We start from the raw sequence: 26,819 nt of genomic DNA, 5'->3' as shown, positions 1-26,819 counted from the left end.
GTCCTTCAGAAAACACCGTATTTGTTGATAGATACTTCCTATTTAGTGATTTATTAGGTAACCACTCAAGATATATTAGGTAACCACTCAAAACTATTTCTACATAATAAAATTAAAGAATTTTGCATATTGGAAGTATTTCATTATGCATTATTTTTAGGCCATCATTTATAGAGTATAAAACTTAGAAAGATAAATACTGTCAATAGTTTCATTAAATTTAAATGATTAAATTTAAATGATTCAAATGACAATACTCAGCACTGTCACTACTTTTAAAATCTAAGTTTCTAAGTTTTATTTTTCGATCAATACAAAAATGATCTGGTTCATACTGTTAACTGCCAGAAAAACTTTCATGTTTAAAAAACTAAATACTCTTTGTTAAAGAAGAGCAGGTTAAAACAAATGATTTCTGTGCTCTTATAAAAAAGATTCTGATATATGTTATAATTCTAAATCAAAATTCACAAATGGTGGCTGAAATTCTGTCAACTTTTAGCCCAATACAACACAAATCCATGGTTATTTTGCATAAGCAATTCAAAATTAAATTTTATAATGGAAATGTCAACAAGTCATAACTACTACATTACTTCTGATGGGTTCCACTATACTTCAACCAGGCACAGCAGATGTGCACATCTGATAGACTGCTTAGAAAATTAAAGCTATCATGATGAGCTATAAATAAGGAATACATAAATATGAACACAGCAATGCCAATGCATTAGAGCTGTTAAAAAAAAGATGTGATGGGGGCGCCTGGGTGGCTCAGTTGGTTGGGCGACTGCCTTCGGCTCGGGTCATGATCCTGGAGTCCCGGGATCGAGTCCCGCGTCGGGCTCCCTGCTCGGCAGGGAGTCTGCTTCTCCCTCTGACCCTCCCCCCTCTCATGTGCTCTCTGTCTCAAAAAAATGAATAAAGTCTTTAAAAAAAAAAAAAAAAGATGTGATGTAAACACATCTGATAGTTCTCTCTGTAAGCCATTTTCCACTGATTTATAAAGCTATGGTTTTATAATTCTTTTAAAAAGGAAAATGTTTCTACACTGCTGCATGCAGTAATTTCATTGTACATTCTTGACTACAATGCAATCTTCAAATCCTCTTGAAGAGCTTGACATATCTCATCAGAATTTCTCCAGAAAGTCAGCTTGTCGTATTTTCAGCAGCCTTTTTGGGCTCACAACACAAGGAAAATTCTAAACACAGCTGGAGACTTCTTTAGTGCTTCAGTGGCCTTGCGAAGTTCCTTAATAACGGACGATAAAGCTTCTGGGTTAATTCCTTGTTCACAAAGCCGTACACAAATAGACAGAGTTTCCATATCTAAGCCAGTATTCAAAATTCTTGAAATTTCCAGCAGAACGTCCATGGTCTCCCTCACTGCGTTCGGATTCGCCGCTGCTGCCGCCGCCGCCCCGGAACCGCTGCTACTCGCCATGGCGGAGGCCGAGGGAAACGGTGACTCTGACTTTTTTAATTTCTTTCACAGATTTGACCCAGCAGTTCAGGTAGATTAGGATGACCACTTTAGTGTTCTTGGTTTCTTACAGTGGCCTGGTCATGCTGGTGCTGGTCAACATGTCTTAGAAATATGACTTATCATTTTAGCTATGGTTTAACAAACGCATTATTCAGTAACTGTGGTATGTTAGAAGAGAACCATTGCTTCTCAGCTGTTTGGCTAAGATCGAGTAGTTGGAGAGAACCGTGTTATCATGAAAAGGATATAAAGAAAAAGAAATAATGAAAGATGTCCCTTTTAGGCTCCAGGCCATTTATGGACTTAGTGTGTGGGGAACCAGGTCACAGACAGACATGGAGAGAAATCATACATTCCTTCATCAGCAAGTATAATGTCTGAATTTAGAGCTCTGGAAGTAAAGAATTTTTGTTTGATTCAATCCCTATTATATTCCTATTTTTATAATATTCATAGGAAAGCTCTTTGCTTCTCTATATGAAGAGGACCCCTTTTACTGTATAAGAATATGGATTGCCTGTTGATCTCTGAGAAATCAGGTTATGTACTATTGAACCTCAAAAATAAAATCATATATAAAAGTAATACTAGCTAATAGTAACATGTAGAGCTTATGGTATGCTGTGCACTAAATGTTTTACGTATACCTTAACTCATTTAAAAACTTTTACTATGTGCTAGCAACTGTTCTCAAAACTCTACATGTATTAACTGATTTAGTGCTCACAGCTACTTTGTAAGATAAGTACTGTTATCATTCCCATTTTACAGATGAAGAGACTAACTACAGAGAAAAGAAATGACTTGCCCAAGATACACATTGGTGAATGGCAGTCAGGATTCAAACCCAAGCAAGTAGTCACAGAATCCATGCTCTTAACCACTCTCCTAGTAATTCTCAACGGTGTGTGTCCGAATCATCTGAAGGGCTTGTGAAAACAGATTGCTAAACCCAGATCCAGAGTTTCTGGTTCCAGTAGGTCTGGGGTAAGGCTCGATTATTTTCATTTTTAACAAGTTTCCAGGTGATGCTATGCCATTGGTTCAGGGGACCGCACTGAGAATCACTCTCCTGGGGCTGGTTATGAATTAGTAGTATTCAGTGCAAGCAGCTGAGGACCAGAATCAAGAGTTAGGGTGGTATCCTCTCGGAGGCAGGTGCCTGCATTTTGCACTAGCTGTGACGTTGGACTAAGCACCTCTAGTAAATCTTGGGGACAGCACATTCCTTTTTTTTTCAGGTAGGCTCCATGCCCAGTGTGGGGCCCACCATGGGGCTTGAACTCAGGACCCTGAGATCAAGACCTGGGCTGACATCAAGAGTTCCAACACTTAAACGACGGAGCCACCCAGGCACCCCAGGGGACAGCACATTTCAGTAGACTTGTCTTGACATAACAGAAGCATGGGCCATGGTTGCCATGCCATGGACTTCACGAATAAGAGGCCACTTCCTAGTATGATGAAGTATTGTTTCCATAGATTGTACATTGAAGGTACCTTGGGAATGGGCTCCTAAAAGCCACACACACACACACACAACTGCAGTAAGACAAAAAGACCTGAGCATAAGTACACATTTTATTTCCTTCTTTTTGGTCCTGTAACTTTGAAGGAAAGAAAAAAACAAAAACCTCCTTTCTTGTGATTTCCCCAGTATTTTCTCTATTTTATAAAAACAACTTTATTTGTAAAGAAAAAAGGACTGGTGGAGAAGGTAAAAAGTTTAAAAAGAGAAAGAAAAGAAACATGGAGTTTTTTTAGTTGTTCCCCCATCTCCCTTGGCCAGTTGAAGAAAGGGGGCAGAGACAGGTGACTGAAGCCAAAGCTGGAGCCTCGACTCTTCCAAGTTGCCTGCTGTTTTGCTTCCTGGGAAAATGGAGAAACGAAAGGAGCCTAACTGATGTGATGAGGCAGGAATTCTAAATCTGTGACACTTTGCAAGCTGTTTGTGTGCACTGGGTTTGAACCCAGCTACAATTCAGTGTAGAAGTTCTTGGAAACTGGCACGTCAGCTGTCCTAGACAATCTGCACATTAACTTTCACTTTGAAAACTTTTCCTGGCTTGTCTTTGCAGGGTGTGAACGCTGGCCCATGGTGGGCCACTTTACCAGGGCCAGCTGCGCTCGTGTGTACCTGCCTTGTTGTCGCAAAGGCATCGGACGTTTCCCTTCATTTGATGAAAACCCTGCTGAGCTGGACTCGGTCTTCATTGTTGAATGAACTGGTGTCAGGGAGTTCTCTTTTGGCTTTCTTAAAGGTCACTCTTTGCTCACTTCTTTTTAGTTCACAGCTACATTTTTCAGGCTTCATGTGGTATGCTGGTTATGCCAAAGTAAAGAGCTGGATCAAAGACATTTCTTGTTAATAAGGCGAAGGATCAATCTGTCTTTTCAGATCCAGACTGCTAATAGATAAAGGACGAGGGAGTCTCCGTCTATATAACTTGCTGATTGCCAGAATCCTAAGCTGCCTTCTAGAACAGTGCTATGAACTTAACCTTTGAATGGTTAGGTTTTATATCCAGCTTTGTGTTCCATAAAGCTTGCCCCCAAATTCTCTGCCAGATGTACTAAGAAATCCCAACTTTGTCCTTATTTCCTCCTCCTGGAGATCATTCCATCAATCATGGAGTGGTACGAGTGTGGAGACGGCAAAAGTCTGGTTCACATTCAGTATCCATTGTCAAGTCCAGCTGGCTGGGCTCTCACTGTATTTTTAAAGGCCAGGCATATCAATGCTTGGCTTTTTGACATGATACCTCCGTGTGTTCTTCCCAAATTTATATCATTGTCACACAGTATTTAATAAACTCAAAGTAAAAAAGTAGCCAAAATGTCCCCCCGCCCCGACATCTTCCAGGTATCACTACTGCTTCCTTTTCCTTTTTTTAGATCTCTGCTTACTGAATGAATAAATCAGAAACCTCCCCTCTCAATTGCTTGCAATTCTGTATTTCAAGTTATATATCTTATTTGGACCCTGCTCACATTTTAATCTCTTTTGAATCATGCCTTTTTTTTTTTTTTTTTGCCTCTATTGATTTTGAGCCACCTTATTGTAGCATGTTGTCCTACTTCCACTTTTGGCTTTTCTATTAAAAGAAGGGTAGTAAACAATAGGTGATAGATTTATTTGGGGGATGCCAATTGATATACAGTCTCTTCCTTATTTAGGTTCTTAATTTTCAGGGCACATCTTTGCCCCATCCAAATGCTGTTCTCCTCAAGGAAAATGAAACTCACAAGATTGATGGTATTGAATCAGTCTTATTTTTCTCTACTTAATAATTGAATTACTATCTCCAAAGAGGAGCATTTCTTATGATTACTAATTCATGATTTATGGTTTTAGTTCTTGTGATTCAGTGCATGATTTAATGTGCAAAGAAGCTCATACCCTGGGAAAGGAAGGGAAGAGACAGAAATAAATTAGATGCTGAATATGTAAACTAGTAACCGAGATGTCAGTTTCAGGCCCAAATTGAAGAGGTTAGCAAACCAATGATTTGGCAGTCCTTAGAGAAGGAAAAGGGAATTACTTAAGCTTAGCATTGATTCATGAAAAAAAAAAGAAAAAAAGCCATGCTAGACTAACCTCATTTCCCTTCATGGTAGAATTACTTTAGTAAGAGAAGATCAGGGGACTAAGAAAGAATTATCGTAACTGGGTTTCAGCCCGGCCAAATGAAATCTTGTGAGCACAGAAGGGAAATGTGAACAAGATAATACTGTCGTTAGAAATATCTGGTGACTAAATAGGCAACTCTTTTTTTTTTTTTTAATTTAAGATCAATTAATTAACATATAGTGTATTATTAGTTTCAGAGGTAGTTTAGTGATCCATCAGTTACATACAGCACCCAGTGCTCATTACATCAAGTGCCCTCCTTAATGCCCATCACCCAGTTACCCCATCCCCCTACCCACCTAACTGTACCCAAACAATGCATCAGTGTAAGTTTGAGAATTAGGTCTCTGGGGCTTTTTCATTGGCCCCTTAGTTCACCATATTTATCAATGAATTCATTCATCCATTCTTATTTATTTAGGCCCCCACTACTATATGCTCAGCACTTACATAGCTAGAAGACATACTGATCCCATTTTCAGACAACATGAATATGGGATACTGAATACCTCGAATGACAATCAGTGTTAACGATGATTTGATCTGGCCAGAATGATGAGTCTGGTTCATGGGATTTAGTAAGGAAAAACATAAAGCTCTTCACACGGTTTCAGAAATTCAAGTGTGAAGAAGGCTTGAGGGTTCAGGTTGACTTTAAGTCTAATAGAAGTTAACAGTGGAATAAGAACTGCCAAAACCCAATAATAATATCACGTGGGGAAATTTTCACAACATATTGCCAGGTGAAAAAGCCAGACTACAAAGCAGATAGTGCAGAATCACTTCCTGTGTGAGGGAAGGACACACAAAGGAAGAATATACATCAAAATTTACAGTAGCCATCTTTGTTGGATCACAGATAGATGACTTGGTTTTTTGCCTGTCTTTTTATATTTGTCAGGTTTATGGTATTGAGAACATAATGCTTTTGTTCCTTAAAAAGAATTACTTTTGTTTCATTTTGAAAAGATATAAGGAGATGTAGGCACTGCTCGTAGCTTAGGCTTTTACTAACAGGATTGGGGGTGGGAGGAGGAGGACTGTGATTCTCTCCCTCATTCATGCTCACATCCACTGCCTGAACAGCTGCCCCCTCCCTGGTAATCAGCATTGTTAGTAAACCCACATTTCCACATAGGGGCCAGCGTCCTGCCCAGAGTTCGAACATTATCCATCTGGGTTGGCTTGGAGTAGCAGGACTCCATCATGTGCCATCTCTGGTTGGGAAGCCTGGCAAGCGGACTGGGCTCCCCTGCTCACACACGCTGAGCGACTCTCAAGTCCTTTTTCAGATCCACTAGGTTGGCGCCCCCATTATCACCCAGTTAGCCCACACGGGCACAATCCTTGGAAGGAGATTATAAGTACTGCTTTGCTTCTGTTCTTTCTGACGTGCTCACGCCTGTTCCTTAGTGCCCTTATTGTTCGTTTCCCCAGAGGTTTGGATTCACTTTCCATGGGAAGAATGGTATTAGTAGCTCCCATTTATTATGTGTGCCAAACACCGCGCTAAATGCTTTACATGGATTATCCCATTTAGTTCTTGGACCAACCCTGTGAGATATGGGATTGATTTTTTATTCCCATTTCTCAGCTGCGGAAACCAAGGCATGGAGAGGCTGAGTGAGTGGGAGAGTCAGGATTTGAACCCAGCTGTCTTGTTGTAGAGCACAGCCCTGGCCACTAAGCTGTGCTGCCGCCTGTTCTCGGGGTCATCCAGTTCAGAAGCTGGGGTGTGGATCCAGGGGTGCGGGGCCTCTGCTCTTCCTCCAGAATTCTCTCACCAACCCAGCTCTTGGATTGGTTTTGATTCCTTTCCAGAATCTAAAACCTTTCATTTCTTTTTGCCTTCTTTCTTGGATTATTTCTTTAATCCTTTCCCAAGAGCCTTTCATCCTCTCAAATAAACAAAATATTTAAAGGTTTTTAAGCCCTTTCACCCTGTTCTGAAGCAGGAAGATCAGCTTGCATTTATAATTTTATATAGTTCCGTGCTTTTGACCTAGTGTATAGGTCATCAGACGTTCACTGGTTTTCCAGGTAATTTCTGAGCTTTTCTGTCTTTCTAATACTACTCGATTGTACTTCAGCTTTTCCTGCAAAAGTGCTATTTCAGTATAACTCCACAGATTCAAAATGGAAAAGGTCAAAGTGTTCTATATAGTCTTATCTCAAGGAGCAAACTCAAAAGGAAAAAATAAATTTTAGTCTTTAGCACCTGCATTTTCAGAGATCATTTAAAAATAATATTCCAACACAAAAACTCTCTCGAATTGAGGCACCTGTCACTGTGAGCGTAAAATCTCTTGGCAGGTCTAACTCATTCCACTTAAATAATTTTAGGCACAAATCTCATTTGGCTAGCTATCACTGTTCCCAGTCAGCAGTTACCAACAGCAAGCCTGGAGACTTGTTAGTAGACAGCTCCAGTGTTATTTCTTAAATTTGTGTCTAAATTTGACACACTTTTATTTTTTCACTAATGAAAGAAGTTCTCAGTCGTTCACCGGATACCTTTAGTAAGCAGACTTTTTTCTTGGAGCCCACACCATGCAATTTTAATGCTAAACTTAACTGTCACTGACCCCTTGACTCCCTTCTAAGTACATATTACTTCTAATCTCATAATATATCTTCAGGCTTAGTTTTTCCGAGCCAGCATTTCTTTCTGCCTTTCGTCCACACTGCTCATTTACCATCATTAATGCCGCTCTGCTTACATTGCCCTCACTTCCCCAGACCTTCTGCCAGCTTATTGGGTCCTGCAGGGGCTGACGTGATTTTCCTCACTCACATTACCATGTAGGCTGGCTCCCCTTGACTCGGCCCAGCACTGCACCTCCTCCGCTTTGAATGCCTCTGGAAATGCCACCTATTCCAGAGTCCTGCCGTTCCTGCCTTTCTCCCACCTCCTCCTCTTCCTCGTGGACTCACCTTCACAAGTGCATTTCCTCTGGACGTGGAGCTCTTTGGGAGCAGGTCTTTTTCTTCTTGCTAGTCCCTAGGAACAGGGCCCAGTAGATGGGTTGGGTTTATTTTGTGGGTTATTTACTCATGAGTTGAATGCTGCTGAAATGGGAGAACTATTTAGGCATGTACCTTTACATGGGATCCTAGTAGTGCAACAAGCATGAAGAGAAAAAGTAATTTTACTACAAAAATCAGGGAAGTCAAGAATAGAGATGTAACATATACACAGAATGGGAATTATAATATTTAGGTATTTCATGAAAGATAAAAGAAATATCTTTTTTTAGTTGAGGTAAAATTTACATAAAGTACATGGATCTTAAGTGTTCAATGAGTTTTGACAACTTTATACATCCACATAACCCCCACTCAACACAAGATGTGGCACGTCTCCATCATACTCAAAATTCCATGTCTCTTCCTAGTCAGTACTCCTCCTCCCTCAGTAATCACTCTTTTGACTTCTCTTATGATAGATTAATTTTGCCTAATATTTTTTTAAACTTTTTTTTTATCGTGGTGAAATGCACATAACATAGAATTTACAAACCATTTTTAAGTGTAGAGCGGCGTTAAATCCATTCACATTCTTGTACAACCGTCACTATCATCCATCACCATGACTCTTTTCATCTTTTCATCTCGTAGAACTGAAAATTGTACCCATTAAACAGTAAATCCCCTTCCTCACCACCCCCCCAAGTTCCTGCAACCACTGTTATACTTTCTGTCTCTATGATTTTGACTACTCTAAGTACCTTATACGGAGTGGAATCATGCAGTATTTGCCTTTTTGTGACTGGTATCTTTCACTCGGCATAATGCTCTCACAGTCCATCCGTGTTGTAGCATGTTGCAGAGTTCCCTTCCTTTTTAAGGCTGGATAATGTTTCATTAAATTATATACCACATTTTGTTTATCCATTTATCCTTGGTGGACACTTGGGTAGCGCTCACATTTTAGCTATTGTGTTATGAACATGGGTGTGTAAATATAGTTTTGCCTCTTCTTGGACTTCATATAAGTAGAATCATCCAATATTCTTTTGTATCTGACTTCTTTCCTTCAACACAGTGTTTTAGAGATTCATCTATATTGTTGCTTATATCAGTAGTTCAGTCTTCTGTGTTGTTGAGTAGTGTTCTGAATGGATATTCCCACAACTTACTTATCCATTTTCTTACTGAGGGACATTAGGATTTTTTTACTATTGTGAATGCAAACTCAATGAGAATTCTTAAACAACTTTTTTTTCATAACCGTATATCTTCACTTCTTCTGGGTGTATACTTAGGAGAATATGTTTTCTGAAACTATTATATCACTTTACACTCCCATCAGCAATGTGTGAGAATTCTAGTCACTCACATGTTTACCAACATTTGGTGTTGTTACCTGTTTGACTTTAGTCATTTTAATAGATGTAAACTGCTATTTTCGTTTTCCGGATGACTACTGATACTGAGAACTTTTTATGTGCTTTTTCGTGTTTTATTGGCCAGTCATACGTATATTTTTGTAAAGTATCTATTCAGATATTTTATACATTTTTAAACTAGGTTGTCATTTTATTGTTGAAGCCAACAGTTAATAATAGGACTTCATTATATATTATCAATTAGGAATCCTTTCTCACCTATATGTATTGTAAATATTTTTCTTTAGGACATGGCTTGCCTGTTCATTTTCTTAGTGATATCTTTTGGTGAGCAGAAATGTTTAATTTTAATAAAGTTTATCAATCTTTTTTCATTTACGATTAGAGCTCTTTGTGTCCTAAGAAATCCTTCCCTATGACAAGCTTACAAAGATATTCTCATATTTTCTTTTAGACGCTTTTAGGTTTGGGGGTCTGTGATCCAAGTCAAATTTATTTTTGTGTATGGAACAAAGTAGAGGTTGAGGTTCATTTTATTTTTTTATCATATGGATATCCAGTTGTTTTAGCACCATTTGTTTAAAAAACTTTCTTTTCCCTGTTGAAGTCACTTGGCACCTTGGTCAAAAATCAATTGACTGTATATTTGTGGGTCTGTTTCTGAACTCTTTATTCTATTTCATGGATCTCCTTGTTTACTATTATGCTTATGCTGTACTATCTTGATTGTGGTAGTTTTATAGTGGCCTTGAAATCAGGTAATGTAAATCTCCCTTTCAAAATTATTTTGACTATTCTAGATTCTTTGACTTTTCCGCATAAATTTTAAAATCAACTGGGCAGTTTCTTCAATAACAGCAAAGCCTCCTGGGATTTTTACTGTAATTGCATTGGATCTGTAGATCAGTTGGGGGTGGTTTCCAGTTCTGGTAGTGGCCGATTAAGTTTTTATCTGATCAGCCCCCTGGATAAAATACAAAATACAACTACCTGAAGGCAGTGGAAGGTAAACAAAAGCTGGTACACACTAGAGAAGCCAGTATTTGGAAGAAGGAAATGAACATTTGGAGGAAGGGAACTGCAATAGGTGAGCTTTGTCTTTTTGTCTTTTATTTATTGCCTTTTAACCTGAGGGCAGGTCACAGTTTGCTATTAGAACCTAATGTAGAAATCCAAAGTAACTGGCTTGACAAACCAGAGGATAGAGTTCAGGACAAACACGCCTGTTGGCGAGTAAGAGGAGAACCTTGGCAATGAGGCAACCAGAAAGGGGGAGGTATACTCCAAACTATACAGTTAAAGCTAAAAGAACTGAACATAGATCTGAGCCACAGCCCACTGAGGGAAAAACAGAATTGCAGTTGGAGTTCAGCCAAGTTAACTGCCTGCTTAAAACACATACTTGGTCTTTGGAGCAATATAATACAATCCAGTATCTTTAACATTTCACAGTGTCCAAGATATAATATGAAATTATTCAACATCTGAAAAAACAGGAAAATATGACCCATTTTTAGAATAAAAGGTGGGGCCAGTCTTAAGAAGGCTCAGGTGTTGGAATTAATAGAAAATGATTTTAAAGTGGCTATTATAACAATGAACAAGAATGTAAAGGAAACTATGCTTCAGTGAATCAAAGAGGAAATCTCAAGACAGATTCCAGATGGAAACTGTGGAACTAAGAAAAACAGTATCTGAAATATAGAATAAATATCTTAACAATATTGAGCCTTCCAATGGGTCAACATGCTATATCTATATATTTATTTAGATTTTGTTAAATATTTCTCATAAATGTTCTATAAATTCAGTGTAGAGATCTTACACATTTTTAAGTATATTTATTTCTAGATATTTGGTGTGTTTTTATGAGATTATAAGTTGTCTTGCATTCTAAAATTTCACTTTCCTATTGTGTATTATTGGCATTTAAAAATACAATTGCATTTTGTTTATGGACCTTAATTTCTGCAACCTTATTACCAGTGTTTTTATAAAATTCATAGGGTTTTCTATGTAAACAATCATGTCTGTGAATAATGGCAGGGTTTTTTTTTCTTGTCTTATGACACTGGCTATGTATTCCATTACTAATTTCGAATAGAAGTGGTAAGAGAAAACATCCTTCCTTTATTCCTATTCTTAGAGGAAAAGAGTTCAGTGTTTCACCAATAAGTATGATGTTAACCATAGATTTTTTATAGATCTACTTTATTATATATTATCATATATACTTTGTTAGACTGAGGAACTTTCTTTCTGTTCCTAGTTTACTGAGAGTTTCTGTTGTGAATGGGTGTTGCATTTTGTCTAATGCATTATACCATCTAATAATGTTCTATTATGATTTTCTTCTTTATTCTTTTAAAGTGGTGAATTACATGATTGATTTTTGAATCTTAAACTATTCCTGTGGTAAATATCACTTTGTCATGATATATGATCTTATTTTTTTATAGGAGGTAGATTTTTTATATAGAAGATAGATGTAGATTGATTAGTTTTATTTGCTAGTATTTTGTTAAAGCTTTTTGTGTATATATTCATTGGACATATTGACCTATAATTTTCTTGGAATGTCTTTGTCACATTTTATGTTAACATCATAAAAGGAGTTGGGAAATTTTCCCTTCTCTCCTTTATTTCTGAAAGATTTTGTGAAAGAGTAGAATTATTTCTTCTTTAAATGTTTGATAGAATTCATTGAAACCATCTGGGCTTAAAGTTTTCTTTGTAAGAAGGTTTTTGATTACAAGTTAAATTTCTTTATATACATATTTATATAGAGAGAGCTATTTAGACTTTCTCATTGTGTCACTTTTAATAAGTTGTATTTCCAAGGATTTCTTCATTTTATCTAAGTTGTTGAATATTTGGCATAGAGTTATTCACAAAAATATTGTACTTTTGATATCTATAGACTCTATGATGTTCTTCTTCATTCCTGATATTAATAATTTATGTCCTTTTTTTCTTTGTGATCAGCTTGCTTGGAACTTACCAACTTTTAAAATCTTTTCAAATAGCCACCTTTGATTTTGTTGATATTCTCTGTTTGCCTATTTTCTATTCCATTGCCTTAAAAAAATAAACTGAAGTACATTAAGATTTGGAAGAGTTCATTAGAGCAAACATTGATTTTAATTGGGCAGTGACAAACTGAAAATGGCTAGGAGCAATCTACCAGCAGGAACTATGGGCAAGGCTTTTTTGTTGTTGTTTTTTAAGTAAAGCAAGGAAATTACTTGATTGACTACAGCTTAAGCAGTTGCCTTATTTGGGAAAGCCTCGTAAGCTGTTTGTGATTGATTGTTCTTAAATATCCTTTTCTCAGATTTAAGTGCCTTGACAACTGGCTTAGGTTTTGGTTTGTTTATATAGGCTGCCAAGGCTTAGAGCCACCTCAGTCTGATGGCATCCTTGTTTAATTACTGTATTGATTTCTGCTTTTATTATTATTCTCTTTTTTATTCTACTTACTGTTTGTTTAACTTGCTTTTTTCTAGCTTCTTAAGGTAGAAGCTTGATTGTTAATTTTATACATTTCTTTTCTAATATAGACATTTAAGACTATAAATTTCTGTTTAAGTACTCTTTTTGATTTTGTTTGTATTTTCATTACCATTCAGTTGGATACACTTTTATGTTTGTCTTGTGATTTCTTCCTTGATTCATAGATTATTTAGAAGTGTGTTAATTTCCAAATATTTTGGAATTTTCTAGATATATTATTACTGATTTTTAATTTAATGACATTCTAGTCAGATTGTACTCTGGATTTTGATCCTTTGATTTTTATTGGGACTTATTTTATGGCCCAGCATTTGGACTATCTTGGTGAGTGCTCCACGTGCACTTGAAAAGAATGAGTATTCTAAAGTTACTGGGTATAGTTTTACATAATTGTCAAATAGACAGTGGGTGGAGTGTGTTGTTTAAATGTTTAAGTCTGTATTGGCTGTTTTTTTGTTGGTTTTCTCCCCCCCACCCCCACCCCCCCAGCACTGGTCTTTGTTTTCTGATGATAAGTCAACAGTGCAACCATTTGGATTGTTGTTCCCTTGTAGGTAATGTTTCTACCACTGCCAACCAGCACCCCACCACCCTGGCTGCTTTTATGATTTTTTCTTTATTTTTAGTTGTCAGCAGTTTGACTATGATGTGCCTAGGTGTAGATTTCTTTGTCCTTACCTTGCTTGGGATTTGCTGAGCTACTTAGGTTTGTAAGTTAATGTCTTCCATCAGCTTTGGAAATTCTCAGCCTTTATCTCTTTAAAGATTTCTTCTGCCCCATTCTCTCTTTTCTCCTTCTGGGATTCTTATTTTATATATGTAACACACTCTCCTCTATTGTGTTCAGTCCATTAAGCATTTTGAATGAATTCTTTTTTTTAAGTTTTTTTTTTTTAATTTATTTGACAGAGAGAGACACAGTGAGAGAGGGAACACAAGCAGGGGGAATGGGAGAGGGAGAAGCAGGCTTCCCGCTGAGCAGGGAGCCCAATGTGGGTCTCGATCCCAGGACCCTGGGATCATGACCTGAGCCGAAGGCAGACGCTTAATGACTGAGCCACCGCCTCTTGAATGAATTCTTCATTTTTGATTTTATATTTTTTCATTTCTAGAATTCTTGTTTGGTCCTTTTTTTAAATAAATTTAATCTCTCTATTGAAATCCCCCATCTGTTTATACATGTTGCCCACCTTTTACACTAGACCCTTTTACGTATTTATCATGTCTTTTTTTTTTTTAAAGATTTTATTTATTTATTTATTTATTTATTTATTTATTTATTTATTTATTTGACAGAGACACAATGAGAGAGGGAACACAAGCAGGGGGAGTGGGAGAGGGAGAAGCAGGCTTCCCGCGGAGCAGGGTGCCTGATGTGGGGCTCAATCCCAGGACCCTGGGATCATGACCTGAGCCGAAGGCAGATGCTTAACAACTGAGCCACCCAGGTGCCCCGAAGTCCATGTCTTTTAAGTCCAACATTTGTACCATCTCTCAGTGCCCTTCTATTGACTGTTTTCTCTCATGGGTCACATTTTCGTGCTTCTGCATGACTTTTATAATTATTGATTGTATGCTAGACATTTTATGTAAAATCAAAGTCTTAAGTAAGTATTATTTGCTCTCCCACCCCCCAGAAAAGACATGCTTATCCTTTTCTCAGGCTGCTAATATATGGAAGGGGTTGAGCGATCTAATTGATAATTAAGCTGGGTCTGGACTTCGTTGCAACCTTAGTGAGATTCTAGTTCACCTCTGACTTCAGATGTTTGAGAGCAGGATGGGAGCACCAGTAAGATTCTAAAGACCCTTGTATGCTTTACAATCATGTGGTCAGTTTTCTGAACCATGCGAGATGTCTGCTTTTCATCCTGGATGTCAGCTTTTTTGGGTAGCTGAGGAGTTCTCTTCCAATCGTACTCTCTTCTCCCCTGTTCCCAGACTCTATTGCAACAGGTTTGTGGTTCACAAAATGCTGTTCTGGGGGCTGGGGGGCCGGGGAGAGTTGGTCCTCAAGACTCTTTGAGGAAGACAGTAGGGTCAAAATGTTTTCCATAGTAGTGCTAAGATATTTTTTGCCCTTTTCACTATGTTGACATTTGCACATGGTGCAAAAACAATGGTGTTTTTATAAAACTCTTCATGCTTTAGTACAAATTAAGGCCGTGGCCCCAAACTGTAGTAGTAATCATTGTAATCTCTACCACCAGAGCATTTGTAGTTACCAGAGAAATGCCATTGCTACTTAAGAAAATCCTTGTTATGCAATGATTATGAAATCTCAACTCTGGATTACATATCTTTTTAATGTTCTGTCTGACAAAATAGGGTGTACATATAGAGCACTTCTGCATACTGTGTGATTGTCGTCTCAAGGAAAAGCACTTGTGTGACTGAGTTACAGTCCAGACTAGCCGCTTTTTTCATCAAACATTTTTACTTGAAAGAACAACTGATAGATAAACTCTGGTTATTCACATTTAGATGTTTGGCAGATATTTTCTCAAAAATAAACAGTGAGCCTAACACTTTAAGGAGAACAACTGATGGTATTTCTTGTCAATGATAAAATTCTAGCTTTCACAAAAAAATTAGAATTATGGAAAACTTCTATCTACCATTATGGAGTTGATAGCTTCCTAATACTTGAAGACCTTTCTGAAGTGATTGAGTAATATTAACACATGGGATTTTTTATATTGTATAATGAAATGTGTCAACATTTGGAAGGTCTGCATAACTCAGTGAACCAGTATTCCTAAAGGTTAATGCATGATATTACAAAATCTTGTATAAATAAAAAGATCCATTCAAAGTACAAGATGAACCAACAGAGTATGAAAAGTTCATTGATTTGGTTTCAGATTCTATATTACAATTAACTTTTAGACTACGACTTGTTGAGTTTTGGTGAAAGTTAAAGAATAATATGCACAGTTTCTCTGAAAGTGAGTTGGGTCGGTCTCCTGCCCTGTCCCCAGCCTTCGGTCTCCCCATGCACTTGGTGAAGGAATTGATGAGTGGCCACAGACTCACTCTGTGGCTAGGCTTCAAGGAGTCCAATATATCATACCATCCCCCATGCAGGTGTTGAGTTTGTCAAAAGTTAGGTGGTTGTGCCTTAACCCCTATGTGTGGCAGATACCTCCTCCTCTCACGGGTCCATCCCGGCTGAAAGCTTAAGGCTTGTCATTTCCTGGAATTTTATTCATTAAGGTTTCTGCATGTCCTCAGCATTTTGTTAGGTTTGAAATAAGTATGATTTAGCAGCTTATTCAGCTTGTTCTTTGGTTAAGGTGAGAATGACAGTCTCTTAAAACTTTCTACAGCTTGCTCAGAAGCAGAAGTCCAACAGATGCTTTTAAATGTTTTTTGGGCTTTGCCTCTGATTTAACTACAGGAGAGGTAGCATTCGGGATGGAGAATGAGGGAGCAACATTAAAACCAAGAGGGTTCTAGTTCATTATTTCTGAGAGTGGAGAATAGGACTCTGCTTTGGGCTCAGGAGTTTGGAAGAAGAGTCCCAGAGGTCTGTACAGCTCACTCTGACTCTCCGTGGAGCCCCCTCCAGAACAGAAAAAAGGAAGCCACCACATATATATGGGTGGAGGCCAGGCTGAAAGACCTTGGGGAGGATGTTCGGACAGGAAAGAGTGTAAACAGTCCTTTCTCTGAGACCACGAGTAATGACTAGAAGGCAGGAATGATCAGCTCTGATGGCGGAGCAGGAAGTAGATTTGAGCAGAAAACTGAATGCATAAAAAGATGGATGTGCCTCTGCCCCCTCCACTGTTTAGTGGTTTGAAGAGGAGGCAGATTCATCCCTTTCCAGATAACCTGTTCTAGGCCTCAGCATACAGCAGGTGCAACACTGTTATAATAACTCTTTGGAGGATACTGTTCAGCAGAGCTTTTCTTTTTAGTAAGCTGGAGCCCTGTTGACTTCACAACTAACACCATGCTGATGGCTGGATTGTGCTAACTTGGCAACACAGAATCCTCTGATGGTGAATGACTGAGTTTATGTTTTCTGTATACTACCTCAAAGGACTGTAGGGTATCAGTGAAATGGAATCATTTGGTGGGGGAGGAATAGTAATAATAGTAGTATTCGTGGTGGTGATAGATTGTTGGAGCCTTTCCTGCGTGCCAGTACTTTCACTTCTGTTAGCTCTTGAACCCCCACAGCTCTTGAAATAGGTACTTATTAGCATATCCCGTTTCACAGATGAGAACAGTTGAAGCACAGACAAGTTAGTGTAATGAAGGCCCCAGTGGAGAGGACCCTTCCCTGCTTTATTCTCTTCTTCCCTGTATGGTCTTTGTGAATATGGCCCAATTCCAGCTGCCCTGGGAGGCATTGGGAATGGGGGACACAACATTCCACGCAGAATCACTCTACTTTTGTCCTTGGAAGCATCCCCTAAAGCCAAGAGAAGTCCTCACCCCCCTGCCTGATGCCTCTCTGATCTCAGAGCTTCCTAATTCTGGCCTGCACTGCTTTGTTCTGCTCGCGGGAGCCTTTCTCTCATCTGTGAGATGTTCAGCATTTATAGCTCCTTTGCAGCACTTACTGGGTGCTATGACTACTTTGGGACTGAGAATTTATAGACAAAGAAAATGTAGCCTCTGCTGTCCTTAATATCTACACCCACACACTTCCCAACACTCCCTACACATGGTAGCTCAAGTCTAGCTGGGATTGGGTGGATGGAGGAGGCTGGGGACATGGACTGCGGGATCACAGTCTCTGTATGCCTGTCACATTCCTGTGCCTCATTCTTACCCTACACTCTTGTGACATCACAACAATCTCAGAAAATCTGAAAGCCTGTCTTCACGGAGAGTTCAACTGCCTGGTGAGATTTGCTTTGCTAAAAACCAGTGCATCGTATAAAAACCAGTGCCTCCAAATTCCTTACAACCAACATCCATTTGATGGAACAAATATTAAAGCAAAGGAGAAAGTATGTATTGGCTGGAGTTTGGGGACTGTGCTATAGGAAGGGCAGTTATGGAGAAACATTTAGCCCTGCCTTGCCACAGTGTGATATAGAAAGTGAGATGAAGTTCTAAATGAACAGGCTAATAAGAGAAGGTGATGTTCAGAAAAATTTGCCATATTGTTGCCTATAAGCTACATGTGTAGTAAAGGTGAAATACAGCATAGTTCACTTTGAATCTTTGAATTTGAGTCCAATGTTAGATATTCTGAGCATTTCCACAGCTGATTTTCTTGGCTCTCTCTTCTCTGTTCTAGAAATAATATAAAACTCTTAGAAGTTATTTGCAGGAAATATGTACAATATAATATTTTAGTATTGAGCAAGAAATAACAGAAAAACTAGAGAGAATAATTAAAGCTCAAAATTTTGATGGCGGTAGGAAATGTGTTACTAATAGACTACAATGAATCGAGGTTCAGGATGGATTTTGGCTGGAAATGGAAACTATTAGATGCCATAGAAGGGAATATGGAGATATGTAATCTCAGGTAAGGCCCAAATGAGAGTGCACCTGACTTCCTCTAAGTCAGTCATTGTAGAACTTGCATATTACAAACCCCAGAGGCTTGTGCTTTAATTGTGAGATACCATGGCCTGAGTACCACCACCGTCACTCAAAGTAAGCAAGTTTCTCATGGCGCTCACCACATTGCTTTACACAGCTGAGCATTCTTGCCCCCACCCAGAGGTGCACCGTAAAAATTCCTGCTTCTGATAAAAGTTTCTACTTGCTTGAGAAACTTTCTTTTGTGATTTGGAGACTGGGCTTGGGTTACTGATGAGATTAAAAACAGCTTTTACTATGAAAGTTTGTGAGATTGCAGTCCCTGCACTATGTGTGCAGTTGGATGAACAGACCTCCTATCCGTAGTCTCTTATATGACCTTCTCTTACCCACTGTCCTACCCCTTATACTCACAGACCCCTGCTTTGTGGACACACACCTGAGAATCTGTCCCTGGTCGTCTTCATATAAGAGGGCCTCGTTACTCTGATTTCTGATGTACAACAAGAAGGCATTAAAGTAAATGCCTCCTAGGAATATCTGTTAAGAAGGCACTTTTAGAAAATAAAAACAATCTAGCCTGCCAGTGAGGTGAATTCTGACGTAATAGTTATAACGTAGTTAAAAAAAACCCTTTAATATCTAATTCCTGAGTCTAGATTGCTACTTGTGGCTAGAAACTTCTACAACCAGCAAGCCAGAAATAGTAGTAGAATCACAATTGATTAATTTTCTGACTTTGGGTGCAGTTATAAATAATAGTTTCATTCTAAATTCGAATACCTGCCGTAATCAATATGGAAATCTCAAGGTTATTCAGCCAGGCCGTTCCTGCTGTTCCATCTGTCTCTTCCCTTGCGGTCACTTGTTCATTGGATCCGCCCACTCCTGCCTCTACCCTTCTCTTCATTTATACCTGGATGCCTTTCCCCACCACCCCTCCTTGCACTCAGAGACCATGCAGTTCCTGAGCTGCTCAGTTGTTTCTTGCACGTTCTCTTCATTAAGCTTTTCTCTTCCCTCACTAATGAGAAAAGAGATAACAGCTTTCTCTGGCCCCTCCTTTCCTCACCCTATAACTCCTGTTCGACTCCCACTCAACACTTCGCTTTGTAGAATAATGAGAACTTTTTATTTGCGTATTTAGGTACTTATTTCTATTCAGTCATTGGTTGCCACATTTCTCTATATCTCTGGAAGTCCGTTGGGAAAGAGCGTGTCTTTTTAACTGTGTAACAGCATGCACACTGAGGGATCCCTGAAGATCAGATGTCAAACTCAGAAAAATTCATAAGTAAGCTCTCAGCTTTTTGGTACTGTTCTCCGAGAAGATTAGCTGAAAGTGTGTAATTATACAACTGAACTGTGGGAGCCAAACTGTGGGAGGAGATGAGTGAGGATGTGACCTGTCAGAGGTGAGATTATGTGAGTAGAAAACCCTTCATCCGTGGACTTAAGAATATATTACACAGACTTTCCCTTAACTAGGTATTTGGAAATCTCTCTGAGAGAGGCAGAGAAACCAAAGCAGACCCCTGAAATGACGAAGCTATGTTGGAGAACACAGACGAGAGAGGAGCCTGGGCTCCTGGACTCAGCGGACATTCCACTTTGCTCCTTCCCCCAGGGCTCTGTCGGGGTCATTAGGAATCAGGCTATAAATAACTAGGCGGCCTGAGGTCAGGCCTCAGGAAGGTCTTATAACCTTATCCCAGTGTTGCTGCATCTCTGCCATTGAAATGACCCTTAATGTCAAAGGAAATCTGCAGAGGAAATAACAGCAGGATGATTTAAGTCACTATGAGTATTTCTCTTTAGTTAGACACTGTTTCCTTTCTTTAAGCCCTGATAACCAGGTTTGGGGTAAGATTGTTCACTATGAGATTCTTCTTGTTTCTTCTGTGTACAATTTCCTGGTCACTGTACTTCAAAAAGGAAAAAAACAAAACAAAACACCACAGGGTAGTTGAAGAAGGTCCAGAGGAGAACCAAAAATGAGAGAAAAGGGCTGCCAGATAAGACTGTTCTAAAAATTAATGGGGACCTTTTTTAAAAACAGTGGGGAAATACATAAAACCTAAATTTATCATTTCTACGTGTATAATTTAGTGGCATATAGTGCATTCAGAGCTTGTGCAACCATCACCACCGTCCATTCCAGAACTTTCTTGTCATCCCAAACTAAAAACTCAGTACCCATTAAACAGTAACTCCCAATTCTCCTATTTCCCCAGCCCCGGCAGCCACCATTTTACTTTCTGTCTCTATGAACTTAACTCTTCCAGGGACCTCATAGAAGTGAAATCATGCAATATTGGTCCTTTTGTGACAGACTTATTTCACGTAGTATGATGTCCCCAGGGTTCATCCATGTTGCAACATGTCAGAATTTCTTTCCTTTTTAAGGCTAACATTTCATTGTGTGTATAGACTACATTTTGTTTATCCGTTCACGTGTTGATGTTTTCACGTTTTGGCTCTTGGGAATAATGCTGCTGTGAACATTGTGTACAAGCATCTGAGGCCCCTCTTTGGGGTATATACCTGGAGGGGGTGGGAATTGTTGGATCACATGGTAATTCTGTGTTTAGCTTTTTGAGGAACTGCCAGAATGTGTTCCACGGGAGCTACACCATTTCACGTTCCCACCAGCAATGCATGAGAGTTCCAGTGTTTCCTTGCGCTGGCCAGCATTTGTTTTTTTCCATTTGTTTTGTTTTGTTTTGTTTTTAATAGTTGTCATCCTAATGGGTATGAAGTGGTATAAATGGGGACTTTTCTACTTGGAAGAAGTGGACTGAGAGGGCAAGTAGTAGACCTGTAGTTATGAAGACTTCAGCTGGGATTTACACAGACATGGTCACCAGAATCTAAAATTTTGGAATCTAGATAACGAAGAAAGTCAGAGTATGTAACAAACAGCCTAGCATGAGTACTGTACAGTCCCCAAGGCCACCAGCCCTTCACCTTCCTCAGATGTACAGGCTAAACATCAGCTCGCCTGGGACTCTATTGAGGTAAATTTAGAATAATGAAAAAAAGTATCTTCTCAGACCAGTTGTTTTATCCCATGATGGACACATGAGCTCACTAATGGGTAGTTAAGAAAAACCATGAATTCTGTGAAATTCACCCCTATACTTTTGAAGTTGATGTTAGAGAAGATGATTGCTTCTCTGTTCCTACCTGAAATTTAACTTGCCATCCCGCATCTGAAGCTCCCTGGCTCCTCTCGGAAGCCCTTGTGGCCTTCACAGGGGACTGAGGTGACTATTTTCATTATTTAACCTTCAACAGATACTTATGTACACTGACCATGTGCCAGGCCTCGGGATAAGCGCTACGAATAGAATGGAGAGCAGAGCCGACCCTGACTTTGTCTTCTTGGAGCTACAGTTCAGTGGGCGAATCAGATCATTTATCACACAAATAGATTTGTAATTCCACACTGTGTTTTGCTCTATACAGGAAAAACACCTGTGATATTTCCCTCTTATCCGTTAGGTTGTTCATACAACCTCTCTAAGAAATAATGCTTTCTTTTCTCTTTAGGAGCCTTCAAACAGGAGGCTTTGCCTGGGAGGGAGAGGTAGAAAACAACGCGTATAGCAAGGCTACGGGGGTGGTCCCTCAGCACAAGTATCACCCCACAGCGGGCAGTTACCAACTCCATTTTGCCCTGCAGCAACTTGAACAACAAAAACTTCAGTCCCGGCAGCTTCTGGACCAGAGTCGAGCCCGGCACCAGGTAATTCAGATAAGGCTTTTCCATATGCTAGTATCTTCCTTCTATGGGGGGGTGGGTGTGGAGGGATGGGGAATCAGGTCAATGGGAAAGGTGGGAGTCATTTCCCAAGTGTTTACCAACACCGCCATGGCTTGGACGATTCAGGGAGAATCTGCTCTAAGGGAAGAAATGTGCTGAAGCCATGATGTTGGCTTTGCTGGGAGGTAATGCTGATCCAGGTTTGACATTTTCTCTCACTGGACTGTTTCTCTACAGAAATCTCTTGTAGCATTTCCCCTTTCTGTTGCCTGATGGTAGTTCAGTAAGCTCCCCAAGGGTCTACTTTCCATCTCCCTAAAAGCTAGCATTTGAAGCAACTCTTTTTTTCTAAATGTACCACTTCCTTGTCTTTACACACTTGGTGCACATAAGCACACATCAGTCCTTCATGACCTGTCAAGATTTTCAAGGTATAAATAATGTTTCAAGTTCTTCTCATAGGAAATGGTCATAAGTTTGGCTTTTGGTCTTCCGGTTTCATAGTACACAAAACAATACACAAAAGTGTAAGCGTATACACGAAAATCCTTGCTGTCCTGGCATTTATGCTCTGGGCAAACACTGGTTTCCTGTTCACTGTCTCTACAATGACAGAAACTCCTCTGAGTATGTGTGTGAGGGAGCTGTGTAGGTGAATTGTACTCATGTGTCAGTGTGGCCCAAATTACAGAGAAAGGATGACTTCACAAAAAAATCAGTCCTTATAGAGTTAACTTTTTCTTGATGATTTCAGGGTTATCATTAGAATCCATTACTATGTTCTACATGTTCTTTTGGGCTGAATCAGTACTGATTCTATGAGCTTCCCTTTTATCTGGTTACATGAAGAAATATATCAGTTTGATCTCTTGTTATTTGCTCCTATAAAAGTGTAGTACATGGTGTGCATTAGTTTGTGCAAAATTAATATTCACTCAAAGGCTAAGGCAACATTTCCCAAAGTTTTTTTTCTTTCCCTCTAAATAAAGCAATTATCATATGCTCTCTATCTCTACTTAATCTTTTTAACTATTGTCCAGGTCCAGACATTTTATTTTTTCGATTTCATTCATTACGTGCTCATCTTTTTCTATGCTGGTATACTCTCTGTATTATATTAACTCATTGTAATTTATGAGAAATCAAAAGTATAGGTAGTTGTGAAGTAGTTTTTACTGGAGGAAAATCCAGACTTCTTACCTGGGAAGCATGGAATGTAGCATCTCATTTTGATCACCACACCGCCCTCCATCACACAGTAATTTCCTCATTTAGAAAGTCTTTGGGATAGGCAGTTTGCATTTTCACAATTGTAGATATAAATGTGTATCTTAGTTTTTTTTAATCTATGTAAATTTCTGAAAACTTGTGAACTTCTGAACTCCCTGTCATGCAGAGTACTTGAGAATGCAAACTTAATCAGATCCTGGACAGGAGCGGTCTCAAAAATAGCCTTATTTCCCTTATGTGAGCATAAACGATGATCTAATGAATCTAGACAATTGGGCCCTTTTAATGCTTCCATACCTTGAAATAGTGATGATTTTTAAAGTGATCGTAGGGCATTGAAGTTTGGGGGAGAGACCATTTTACTGATTTTTACTTTTAGAAACTGCTTCATTTAAAAGCCCATCTCATTCTTTTGATTAGCTTCCAGCGACTCACATTCCTTTGAAAATTCAGAGTACTTCTATTCTTGTGTGGATTTTTTTTTTTTTTTTCCCAGTGAGGATTACAGTGGTTTAGTTTCACTGAACTATGAAGTATATGGAAAACATGTTTTTTAGAATCTGTCAGAATATCTGTCTTAGGGAGGAGTTAGAACTCCCAAGAAGGGAGTTATCCCGTGTCTCCTGGAGACGGAACAGTAAATCATTCATCATAATTTTATATATGTTTATAACATCATTTGTTTCTTCCCCCTGTTCTTCTAATCCATAGCTGATTTAGGTAAAAATGAGTCAGGGTGAAGTTCTGGGACTGTGGGGAGAGCTAAAGAAACTAAATTCATAGCTTGAAGAGTTTATAACTAAGAAAATAGCAAATAAGATATTAAATGTCTCTTTTTCTTGCCTACCTTATGGCTGTGCTAGGCTTGACCATTATAATTATCACCACGTTGTTGATGGCAGCCTGCTTTGCGTTCTCTGTGTTTCTGCCCTTGGGTTAATAGATAGAGGTGGTTTCTCTGATGAACTCCTTATGTTTGGGATTCATTTTTCTAAAGTATACATAGCCAATGATATAGGTAACAATTTGGTTAATTGCCTGTTTGAGGGTAGAATTGAAATCTAATTTACTTAACATTCATCCATAAGAGACACCTATGGAACAGGCCATTAAAGGGGGCTTTATATTGTATTGCACTGTAGTGTATTGAATTATATTGATTATGTGCAAGGACTGTGCCTTTCATAGTGATTCCCTAAAAATATTTTTGGGGAACATCATGCAACCTTTCTTGCACTACACGCAGAGGAAGTTCTCCATCCCTTTCTGCACTTAGGTAGCCAGCTTATTAAAGGTATTAATTTCAAGAAGGCAAACTCTGATTCAGGATATGTTTGGAAATGGACATCTCTAACCGTTCATGCACAGTAAGGTTTGATCTTCATCTCTGTCTAGCGTTGCACTCATAGACTGAGAAAGTGTCATGTACTGAATCCACCTCAATAAGAGACTGGAACTGTAACATGGGCATCGGAGAGGAAGTCACCCAGAGCCATTGGCAGGATTTCCAGGGACTGAGGTACAAGGAAATAGGTGTGATCCAGTCCATTTGATAGAAAGCAGGATAAACAGAGTAAGACAAAATTTAAACCATGCACTTGTACACACTGATGAGTAAAACCAGCAGTTTTAAAGAAGAAATCATTCTAAGTCAGACAGGATCAGTAAACTTTTTTTGTAAATGGCCAGATAGTAAATACTTAAGGCTTCATAGGCCATAGAGTCTCTGTGGCCACTACTCAGCTTTGCCATGGTAGAATGGAAACAGCCATAAACAATATGGAAATGAATGAGTGTGGCTGTCTTCCAGTGAAACTTTATTTATTAAAAATGGGTGGCAGGCTGGATTTGTCGTACAAGCCCTAGTTTGCAGACCCCTAATTATGAGCAACAGAACCATTTGGAGGGCCTGTTAAAACACCGATTGCTAACCCCACCCCATTTCTGATTCAGTAAGTTTGGGAATGGGGCTCAGTTATTTCCATTTCTAACCACTTCCCCAGGTGATGCCAGCGCTGCCCTTTGAGGGACCACACTTTGAGAACCATTGAGCTAGAGGGAAAGAGATTAGGAATGTCTCCTCTTCAGTTATTTGTTTTCTGTCCTTTGGCAGGGAGACTGAACATGTTAAAACTTAGTGTTGCCCTTATAAAATTTCAGGCAGTCATTGTTTTATAGGAACTTTGTTTCCATCTTGTTCACTCCATCTACCACAGTCTCCTTATAAATAAGTTTTCCAAACCTGAAAACCTTCGTGTGCATTTTTCTTATCAGGGTACATTCTGCTCAGCAATCGTGCTCCCAGGATTCAGGTTTTATGGTGGACAGGAGATAAGTAACGGGACAAATTCCTCCCTCTTTGTTTTTTTTTTTTTTTAAGATTTTATTTATTTATTTGAGAGACAGAGAGAGAAACAGCATGAGAGGGGATAGTGTCAGAGGGAGAAGCAGGCTCCCCGCCGAGCCGGGAGCCCGATGTGGGACTCGATCCCAGGACTCCAGGATCATGACCTGAGCCGAAGGCAGTCGCTTAACCAACTGAGCCACCCAGGCGCCCTCCCTCTTTGTTTTTAATAATAATAGCCAACACTCAGCACTGTGGCCCAAGCACTGTTCCAGGTGCTTTACATATATTCATTTATTTAACATGAGTTTCAGGGTGGTTGGAGACATGACAGAATCCTGGTCAGCTCGGGGTGGTAAAATGAATCTGTTATGTGTTGATCTATGCCAACGTGTGTCTTCTCGCTGGTTTACACTCATTGCTTCCCACTTCCTTCTCATTCTGGCTTCCTGCCCCTGAAGGAGAAGAATAAAAAACTTTCCTTTCAGCTGAGTCGGGGGACTTTCTTGGGCAGCAGTGACTGCTGGTGACATCAGCATGAGTAGCCCTCCGTGCTGGGGGGCTGTGAGGAGGGCCGCACCGGCTGTGAGGGCCAACTGACCTGATTCTAATTGCCGACATTGAGCTGATGTTATTCTTGGCCCGGGACAGAGCGATTACTCAGTAGTTTCTGTTAAAGTGATCCTTTGTTAAACTTCTGCTCCCAGCCCCCCTCTTCTTCCCTCCCACTCTCTTCTCTGCCTCATCCAGACTGAAAAAAGCCCAAAAAGCAGAAAAATTAAGGACATTTTGATGGCCAGGGCAGAATTGCTGAAGTTTCTTTTAACAACAGAGCGGAGGGGGGGGGGGATTTTAAATACATCTTAATTTTTCACTGGTTCCGTCCTCTGTCCAGAGCCCTTCAATTGTTAGTAGACTTAATTTTGGACATAGTGAGACAACTCAAGGTGAGAGAAGACTGTGTACCCTGAACTCCTTTCATCCTTC

At 39.3% G+C, this 26,819-nt stretch overlaps 1 protein-coding gene and 1 long non-coding RNA gene across 14 annotated transcripts in view; one reads left to right on the top strand and one right to left on the bottom strand.

Annotated features, from left to right (window-relative positions):
- Positions 1-26,819, top strand: part of TTLL5 (tubulin tyrosine ligase like 5) — a 254,676-nt gene that overhangs the window by 156,480 nt on the left and 71,377 nt on the right. For 12 of the 13 annotated variants that reach the window (XR_014148340.1, XR_014148339.1, XR_014148337.1 and 9 more), the window contains one exon: positions 22,045-22,240. Coding sequence is in view for 9 of the 13 variants with exons in the window: in XM_081830183.1 (XP_081686309.1) it covers positions 22,045-22,240 (196 nt within the window). In the remaining 4 variants the exon portion in view is untranslated. Of the gene's footprint in view, positions 1-22,044; positions 22,241-26,819 lie in introns of those variants that run through there. The other variant, XM_081830188.1, reaches the window with a different exon arrangement.
- Positions 284-1,461, bottom strand: LOC145723387 (uncharacterized). The gene is made up of 2 exons (XR_014148336.1): positions 965-1,461; positions 284-765 (listed from the first exon to the last, which is right to left on the bottom strand). It is a non-coding gene; the product is annotated as an uncharacterized LOC145723387 (long non-coding RNA).

Source organism: Leptonychotes weddellii, chromosome 9 (assembly GCF_054177405.1).
Source record: "Leptonychotes weddellii isolate Sample4059 chromosome 9, ASM5417740v2, whole genome shotgun sequence".
Lineage (NCBI taxonomy): Eukaryota > Metazoa > Chordata > Mammalia > Carnivora > Phocidae > Leptonychotes > Leptonychotes weddellii.
This window is presented reverse-complemented; position numbering and strand designations above follow the sequence as displayed.